At 49.3% G+C, this 9,150-nt stretch overlaps 1 protein-coding gene across 4 annotated transcripts; it reads left to right on the top strand.

The window, feature by feature from the left end:
- The first annotated feature begins 366 nt into the window (after window positions 1-366).
- TGIF1 (TGFB induced factor homeobox 1) lies at window positions 367-8,725 on the top strand. 4 transcript variants are annotated; one of them, XM_081253117.1, is made up of 4 exons: window positions 367-893; window positions 1,145-1,329; window positions 6,702-6,928; window positions 7,735-8,725. In XM_081253117.1, exons 2-4 carry the CDS (start codon window positions 1,314-1,316, stop codon window positions 8,308-8,310), a joined length of 819 nt encoding a protein of 272 aa, XP_081109243.1. In that variant the 5' UTR covers window positions 367-893; window positions 1,145-1,313; the 3' UTR covers window positions 8,311-8,725. The 4 variants fall into 4 exon arrangements, with proteins under 4 accessions (XP_081109243.1, XP_081109245.1, XP_081109242.1 ...); XM_081253119.1 differs by lacking the exon at window positions 1,145-1,329 and having other exon boundaries at window positions 875-893; XM_081253116.1 differs by lacking the exon at window positions 367-893 and having other exon boundaries at window positions 1,002-1,329.
- The last annotated feature ends 425 nt before the right edge of the window (window positions 8,726-9,150 follow it).

The raw sequence follows: 9,150 nt of genomic DNA, 5'->3' as shown, positions 1-9,150 counted from the left end.
TTTACTTAATGGTTAGTTTCTGTTTGAAGTACCGGGGGTGGGGGGTGGGGAGAAAAGGGTCCCCTAGCAGGATTTAAGTCCTAAAAGTAGACTCTGTTTACCGAAACAGATGAGCGCCCCCGGGGGTGGTAGCCCCCTTCCCACAAAGGCGGCACAGCTGCCCGGGTCCGGGGGTGCGGATGTCAGGCCGAGTCTCGGCGGGGCGGGCGCGCGTCCGGGCCGTCCCCAGGCAGAGACTTTTAAAGAGCATGTGAGCATGACAAGTGTCTGTCCGCAACATGTTAGATTTCGAAACTGCCTTGCAATCCAGTCCGGAACTCGCAGCTTTAGCCGGGGGGAACAGACTTTCGCCCGGAGTGTCTGTGCCTCATCCTCACCCCCCCGCCCCGCCACTGTTGCTGTGGAGGAAGAGCCCCCGGAGGAGAAGGGTGCGCCGCGCCGCGCCCGCGTGTCAATGGCAGCCGCGCATTCTGGAAGAAGTTGGTTCTTGTCCCGAATACTTTTCCTACGGAGCCCCGCCCCTTGAACCAGCAGCCGCTGTCTTCTCCAGTGGCCAGAGCGGGGACGCTGGAGTTGGGGCAGCTGTCAAAAACGAAAGGGGAGCCTTTTCTTCCCTGGGGTGGAGGAGGGGGAGGAGGAGACGGCCTCTTTTCCATCTGTTGCAATTTCCTAACCAAACGCACCCTCGCCAGTCCCGGGAAGAAAGGCCTAAAGTAGAAACTCGGGGCGCTCCGCCGCCGAGCCGGGGATGCAGGCGGCGTGCGCGCAGTGGGGAGCAGCGATCGCGTTTCTGGGCTCGGCCGCCCCCACGAGGGACGGGTGACAGCGGCCCGGGGGACGCGGGGTGAGGCAGCGCGACCGCGGCGCTCGGTGCTGTCCTCCGCGGCTGGAAGGTGCGGGGGAGGGGCGGAGGAGCGGCGGGGCGGGCGGGGGACGGGGCGGGCGGCTGGGGGCGGAGGCAGGACCTCCTGTACCTTCCCTCCTCGCCTCGCTCACTCTGACAGCGCCGAGGTGCGCCGAGCAGGAGCGGGGAACAAAGGAGCGGAGTGGGGAGGGGAGCGAGTTGGGCGAGGGGGAGCCCCCGGCCGGCTGCCAGAAGATCCCGGCAGGAGGAAGCCCAAGTGTCACTTGAATTCCACCCAAGGAGCGGGAGCCTGGGATCCGAGCGCCTTGTTTAGCAATAACGGCTGGAGCGCGTCCTACAAGTTACGGGAGAGTCGGCCGGGAAGGAGGACAATCGCTCGTCCCCTCCGCCCTCGTTCCTAGCCCCTGGAGACCCCAGCGTCGCCTCGCGCTGGAAGGGGAGCTCCAGAATGAAAAGCAAGAAAGGTAAGGCTCGCGGGCTGCGCGCGCCGTGGACGCGAGTCCCAGGGAAACGTGCTCGAGGGGCGGCGCTGGGCTCGGGGCGAGAGTGACTTGGTGGACTTTTCCGCCCCGGGGCTCGCAGGCCCGAGCGGCGGCCGTTCTCTTTGTTGAGGCTGCGTCTGAAATGGCAGTTGTTGTTTTCCTTCTAGACACAACACCGAGGGGCTGTTGTGGGGAGACGAGCCTCTCCACGCTGCTGGCACGTTGTCAAGAAACACGCTCGCCGCCTTGTTTGTGCGCCTCCAAGTTTCATTGTCTCCGCCGACACCCCACGCTCGCCGCGTGGCTTCTTGCTCTTTCTCGCGGGCGGGGGAGTGGGGTCCGGGTCGGGGGCACCCGTGCCCCGCTTTTCCCCGTCGGGACCCTGGGCGGCCCGGCCGGCGGAGCCGCGGCGCCTTTGTCTCAAAGTTGGGCTCCTGGGCCCCCGCTCACTCCCGGCTGGGCCGGGCGCACGTCTTCTCCAGGGATGGGGCGTTTACACCATCGGAGGAAGGCGACTCTGGACCCCAGGTCGCTCCCGGGTGTTGTTCCCTTTGGAAAGCTAGACTTTTCAGAATTTCCAGCCTCTACAAGTTTTCCCACGATGTATCTGGGGCAAGAGGAAGAGTTAGGACTGTGGGCAAGCGGCGTGCAGTCAGAATGAGTTCAAGTGTGACATGCAGAGAGTGAGTCTGTCATTGTTTCCACGAAGCGTTCTGGAAGCTTTATAACTGAAACTTGCCGTCAGTCTGGTTTAAAAACAAAATACACAGAAAGAAAAAGGAAAAAAAGACACCACCACGAAAGGTCAAAGAATTTTAACTCCCTTTTGAAGTTAACTTTTCAGTCCCTAGCAGGGAGGTACCCCCGAATGTTCCGTCGTGGGCCGGAGTTGGCTTTTCTGTTGTGATTTATGTTGAGTGGTTCAAAACAGAAGTTAATCGCTCGGGGAAGCCAGCGCGGGCGGGGTGGGGGAGGGGTGACTACTGCGCATGCCCAGCTGCGGCCAGAGTTTCTCTAGCTCCACATTCTTTCAGACTCGTCGAGCGAATACGGTTAGAATAGACTCCCGTTAGAGTGGGGCAGCCTCGAAGCCGAAAGGGTTTCCTCGGCCACATTTGCACCTTGGACTTCTGTTCGTTTGATCCTGGGCTGGTGCCTTTGAAACACGCGGAGCTCCCCACCTCCCGCTTTGCGGGCGGGAGTCAAACTACACGTCCACCCCGGGGCCTTGGTAGTTGTAGTGGAACTAACTCCCCGCGCGTCCTCTCCCCGGGGACCCTGAAGGGCGAGAGCGGGGGCTCAGAGGTTTGGACGTTTCACTGGGCTCGGCGAGAAAAGGCGCGCGGGGAGCGCCCGGGGGCGTCCAGGGAGACCAGGTCAACTCGTGGAAGGCTGACAGGTCCAGATCGTCCCTGGGAGGCGTTCTCTCCCTCCTGGTGAACTGACTGGGACAAGTTGGGTTGTTTTTGACGGGTGCGTCTTGTGATCCGAGAGCAGAGCTGGGCTTGCGCCGGGGCGGGCTCCCCCCATTGTTCGGGCTCTGGCGGGGAAGGCAGTGATGATCCTCCCCGACCACCCGTAAGGCTTTGGGGTACCCCCCCGCTATTGTGCCGGTGCCCCCCCCGTCCTTCCCGGCTCCCCTCTCTCGGCGCCCTCCTCCCACGCCAGCCAGGGGACGGGGTAGGAACCCGCCGGTCCCTGGGTAATTTTCGGGGCGCGCTGCCCCGGGGCGCGAGGTACTGCTACCGCGCCGACTCATGGAAACAATGAAAGGTGACGTGTTGGAGGGGAAACTTCGCGACTGGTTCGGAGCCCTTGCGGGGGAGCGGAGACTGCCGAGGTTGCCCGGGTTTCTTTCCCTTTTTAGGTTTTCCTGGCAAATCCTCTGCGGGTGGGCAGGCCCCTGAGGAGGTTGAGATTCACGGCCCCGTTTTCAGTTTCTTCTTGTAATCTGAAACTCCAAGGCCTGGGTTTGCTCTCACTCGTGCGGTCGGAGGGGCGACTTCAGCGGGGGCCGAGGAGTTGGCGGAACAAAAGCTCCCGGGCCGGCCGGGCCGGGCTACTCCCTCGGCGAGTCCCTGTAGGTCCTGCCCGCCCCCGCCCCGGCCTCCAGCCACCTGGGGGCCCCGCGCCCAGTGGCCTCCGCTAGGGCTCCGGAAGAGACCTGGCTCGCCGAGTTGGCCTGTCCGTTTTATAAAAGTCCGTGAAAATCTTTTCAAGTTTTGTTGAAAACAAAAGCACTTAAAAACTCAATCGCGGAGCCGGGGATTTGGTAAGACTGGTTTGTGACAATAGTGTCTCGTCTTAGAAAACTGAGAATGCCCAAAAGATCTCCCCAGAAGATTTTCGAACAAGCAGGAGATTCGTTGAGGAAAATCCCCTAAGTCTCTTTGCTCCCGGTTTCTGACGATGTGGGATTCTTGCTTCAGACTTCTGCGGCTGGGTTCATCCCAGCGCTCCTTGGATTTAGTGCCTGGGGGGTTAAGTACGTTTCCCGTCGCTTCTCCTGAGATGTTCTGATCAGGAAACCTGTTAGGTTAGGTTTGCTTTTTCCTGTTTGTACCCTTAAGCGTTGCCTTCAGTTATTCTTATTCCCAGATCCTTTTCTAGTCTCTTCGAGATTTTTTTTTTAAAGTCCAACTTCACAACCACTGTCTCTGTGGCCCTCCCCCGGGCTCTGCCCCTCCCCCTGTTACTACTCAGGAAAAAAAAATTTGCTTTTTAGGGCTGTGGGATTCATAGGGCATCTTGTGGCTTTCTAAACAAATTTCCTTGTATGTGGATGGAGTAAAAGAGGCTTGTGATCCCCCCCCGCCCCCGACCACCACATTTTTTAAAGTGTGAGCAGAGTAAGACGTTTGGAAACAAGTCGTAACCGGGAAAGTGTTCCAAAGTTCTGTTACAATAGGAAATGAGTAACTTGGAAAAGTCTTTTTGTTTTTCCAAGTTGAGCCACAATCCGGAGGGAGAGTTGTAATGAAAACAGCCCTGACAGCAGCAAACGTGGTTTGCTGTAGTGAAATATCAGCTGGCACAACCAAGGAATTGAAGTCTTAACTTCCTGTTCCGTCAGCTTTTGTGCACATATTGGAAATATTTGTTAAGAGGTCCGGAGGCCTGGCCGCTCTTTTATTTAAATGAACTGAGAACAGAGTAAAGTCGCTGCAGTTTGGTGTTGCTTAACTGAAACCTGCTTTTGTGTCACTAGCCTGTTTTGAAAGATCAGGCTTCTTGTCAAACTAAGTAAGCAGATCAAAGGACAGGCTTTAGGGGGTTTTTGTTTGTTTCAAACTATTTGTGATTATCAATTTACAGTTGGGAATTCACTGTTCAGTGAGCAGACTTTCACACTGTTTCTAAAACGTTAAAAAAAGGAGGTGGGGTTAATAGCCTAGAGAAGTTCTGGCTTTTCAGACTTTTTGAAGAGTTTAAACAAATTGCTTTATTCACTTTTGCTTTAGTCTTTCAGTTACTTGACACTTTTTAAATGTTAAGATTTCTTTATCAGAGCAAATGTAAAACAGGAACATTTATAATTTCTTAAGGTTTTTTTGTTAATAGTTCTTCACCCAAGCTTCAACACAGGTTTTAAAAGTTTCTCATCTTCTCAACAGTGAAAGCACTTTCAGTTTTAAATGTGCCTCTTTTTTTTTTTTTCTTTTTTCTTTTTAAGCAGTTTAATGAAATCTGGGTAGAAAAACATCAGATACACAGCTGCGGTTAAAATTTAGGATTGCTGGGCCTTTTATTGATGGCTGTTTGTTAATTAAGCCTTGAGCCAAAGTGAATTTGCAAGATCATCCTACTCTTTTGTTAGAACTTGCTTTACTTTGTCTTTGGAAGGTTCTGCCTTTTCTGCGGACACTCCCTCCAGCACCTTCTGCCCCCTGCAGTCCAAAACTGAAAATGTGTCACCAAGAAGAGTTAGACTCAATTAACTGATGAGCTAGCTCATCAACAAATCTTTGAATGAGTAGCTTTTTGAGTTTCATTGTGTTAAAATGCTTTGAAAGGATGGGGTTTGGGAAAAGTTCCTTTAAGATACATTGAATGGTTTATCACTCTGAGGAATATTCTGTTTTTATTTCCTATCAAGGTAAACCACTTGAGCTTATGTCAACAAAGTTAAGAATGCCTACCTTTAAATGTCATGCTACTTTAATTTCCTTTATATAGAAATACTGGTTTTTCAAGCATACTATAGTTTGTAATTCATTTATGTTTTAAAAATTCTGAATTGTCTTCAAAAATGAGAATATACATCTTTAGTCAGAGTAGCCTTTTGTAGTTTTGAGACGGGGAAGGGTTAAAGTTCAAAATTATCTTTAAATGTCTAAAAGGGCCAAGTCTGAATTTTTGTAGAACCCAGTCTGTGTGTGATTTAAATATTCTCTATGGGTGTGACTTTTTAAAAATTTCTGGTAGGATTAAAGTGCTTGTAAACAAAAGAGAGTTTCCTCTGGGGGTTGCATATTCAGTTTTCTTTGTCATGTAATGATTTAAAGCTGAGCTCTGCTTATTGATATGTAGTATCCTGGGTTCGGATTAAACTGGCAGTTGAAATTTACGGAAGTTTTAAAATTTATTCACTACGAGGCATCTTTTGATCTCTTACATTAAGTACTAAAAATAGAAAAACATTTTTATGCAGTGAAACTGAAAACTTCAGTGGTTGTTTGCATTTAGTAAAAAGTGACTAGTACTGTCCATTAAAAGTAGGTGTCTAGTTTTGAATAAATGGAGGTAGCAATGAAAAGGAAAAGAAAAGGAATTGGCAGAAAATTCTGCCATGCATTTTATCTTTAAAATACTAACTGGGTTACAAGTGTAATTTTCTTGGCTTATATCAGTGGAAAAAATCTTCCTTTTTATTTCAAAACCTTCAGTGGAAGAGGGAGGAAGAACAGTGTTTCAAAGGTATATTAGTTTACTCGTTGGATTGTTTTTCCTAGTTAGTAATGACCTCACGGAGAAGGTTGTCAGACACATCCCGTCTGCTTATGACACCTTTCCTGTTTCACACGTGGCAAGCAAGCTATTCGCTTTAGGTGCAGCTTTGTCTCACTTGCTGGATTAGACATTTCTGAGCATCATTCAAAAGGAATGTGAGGTGTTGAATCCTATAGGAAAGTGGGTACGAAAGGGAATCTGCCAATGGGCTGGGAATCTAGAATATGCTGCTAGTCGAATTACTCTTGAGATTTCGCATGAGCTCTGGTGTTTCAGGAAGGAAAACACCGGTTCTTCGCTTGTTTGGCTCTCAGGAGTTGAGAAAACACAGTTGTGCTGAGTGGTCAAAAGAGGTGAGCTTTGCTGATAAAAGTGGCTGACGGCTGACCTCTGTCCTCTCCTAGGTGTTGTTGCCGTGTCTGGCAGTGAGACCGAGGATGATGACAGCATGGACAGCCCCCTGGACCTCTCCTCTTCTGCTGGCTCAGGCAAGAGAAGGCGGAGGGGCAACCTGCCCAAGGAATCCGTTCAGATTCTCCGCGATTGGCTGTATGAACACCGATACAATGCTTACCCCTCAGAGCAAGAAAAAGCGTTACTGTCCCAACAAACACACCTCTCTACACTACAGGTAAGGGAAAGGAACACCAGCTCTATGCCCCGGGGGTGTGGTGGGTTTTTTCCCCAAAGTCGCTTTACAGCATTCCTGTGTAGCAAGTCATTAAGTGCCTCCCCACTCAAAAAGGGGGGGGGGCATATCTTTTTCTTGTAAACTTTTTATAGTGCTAACAGCTAATAGCTGGCTATATAGAGAAACAGAAACACTTGACAGTCATCTGTCAAATAGCATTTCCTTTAATGCCTAAAAGAGCCTTCCTTTATGCAGCAAACATAAGAAGGAGGTTAAATCTTACTCTATTGCCCAGGAAACTGGTTTGATATTTAAACAAGTTCAGACTTCAGTGAGGTAATTCATGTTCTGTCTGTTGACATAGTCATTTGAACTGGGAAAAATCAGTAACTGGGAGGAGTGGCTCTTTTCATACAGGAAAGGTTTTCCTGTAGTTGATTAACTTAAATGCTGGGGAGGTAGATAACAGGTTAATATGGGGAGAGTTAAAAGGTAAAATTCCCTCTCTAAAATCATTTTCAGACGTTTGTGAATGTATACCTTTCTTTTCCTTCCTCCTGAAAAGGTTTAAGGATGATGAGAGACCAAAAAGGGGATTTGTATTAGAAAAAGAGGAGGTTTATGACAGGAAACGCCTCTCTTTTCTTGGCCGGGCTCAAATACCTCTAAATAACATTGTAGGTCCCGATAAGCCTTTTCATGCCTCCTTTAACGCAAAGAGAGAGAGCAGTAAGGCGCCCCCAAGAAGGTTCTCGGGTGTGTTGGCGGAGTGTTAAAGCGTTTAAAACATCCCCGTATGATTTCAGGTCTGTAACTGGTTTATCAACGCCCGGCGCAGGCTCCTCCCCGACATGCTGAGAAAGGATGGCAAAGATCCAAATCAGTTCACAATTTCCCGCCGAGGAGCCAAGATATCTGAAGCCAGCTCTGTGGAGTCAGCAACAGGCATCAAAAACTTCATGCCGGCTCTAGAGGAGAGCCCTTTTCACTCCTGTACAGCTGGACCCAACCCAGCCCTAGGGAGGCCACTGTCTCCTAAGCCATCATCCCCAGGATCCATTTTGGCTCGTCCATCAGTTATCTGTCATACCACTGTGACTGCATTGAAAGATGTGCCTTTCTCTCTCTGCCAGTCAGTTGGTGTGGGACAAAACACAGATATACAGCAGATGGCAGCCAGCAGCTTTACAGACACCTCCCTCATGTACCCAGAGGACACGTGTAAATCTGGACCAAGTGCACACACACAGAGTGGTCTTTTCAACACTCCTCCCCCTACTCCACCGGACCTCAACCAAGATTTCAGTGGATTTCAGCTTCTGGTAGATGTTGCACTCAAACGGGCTGCAGAAATGGAGCTTCAGGCAAAACTTATGGCTTAACCCCTTTTTTCAAGCAAAACGGTTCTCAGAAATGTTATGATTGCTGGGATGATGGCAAGAGATGAATTGCATTATTTTATATATTTTTTTATTAATATTTGCACATGGGATTGCTAAAATGAAGCTTCCTGTTACTGAGATGTTGTCAATGGAATACAGTCATTCCAAGAACTATAAACTCAAAGCTACTGTAGAAACAAAGGGTTTTCTTTTTTAAATGTTTCTTGGTAGATTATTCATAATGTGAGGTGGTTCCCAAGATCATGTGATTTTTTTTTTCCTCCCCTTTTTTTTGTTGATGTCTTTTTCAGACTGTGCAATACTTAGAGAACCTATAGCATCTTCTCATTCCCATGTGGAACAGGATGCCCACATACTGTCTAATTAATAAATTTTCAATTTTTTTTCAAACAAGTATGAATCTAGTTGATTGATGCATTTTTTTCATGACGTAATAAAGTATTTTCTTTAAAAAGTACTGTAATGCAGAGTATTTTGTTGAGGGAGGTGCTTCTTAAAAATGAGTAGGAATATAGCACCCCAATGAGCAGGAAGTTGGGGGTAGGGTGGAGTGTGAGTTTAGGGGGGTGTCACCAGCTCTTTGAAGAACTGTGGACAAGCCAGGCTGTATAAACAGGATGTGTGATAATTTACTCTTGATAGGAGGCATAGCAGGCCCTTAAATCTTTACTTAAAACTGCAAATTGGAATGAATCGTTTCCATCCGTGTTTAGCTAACCACTAAATCCCTTGGTGACCTAGTCTGCGTATTTTAAGACCTGACCCACGTTGTAAAGGAAGATCTCAAAGCACGTGATCATGACTCAAGTTTTCAGAAGT

The sequence above is a fragment of the Mesoplodon bidens genome (genome assembly GCF_964165515.1).
Source record: "Mesoplodon bidens genome assembly, chromosome: 13".
Taxonomy (NCBI): Eukaryota; Metazoa; Chordata; class Mammalia; order Artiodactyla; family Ziphiidae; genus Mesoplodon; species Mesoplodon bidens.
Note: the sequence above shows the minus strand (reverse complement) of the source record. Positions and strands in the feature narration are given on the sequence as shown.

Excerpts from the sequence above, each read along its gene's own strand:
- TGIF1 (XM_081253117.1), top strand. Across the intron at positions 6,929-7,734 it reads CACACCTCTCTACACTACAG|GTCTGTAACTGGTTTATCAA; the intron begins GTAAGGGAAAGG and ends GTATGATTTCAG.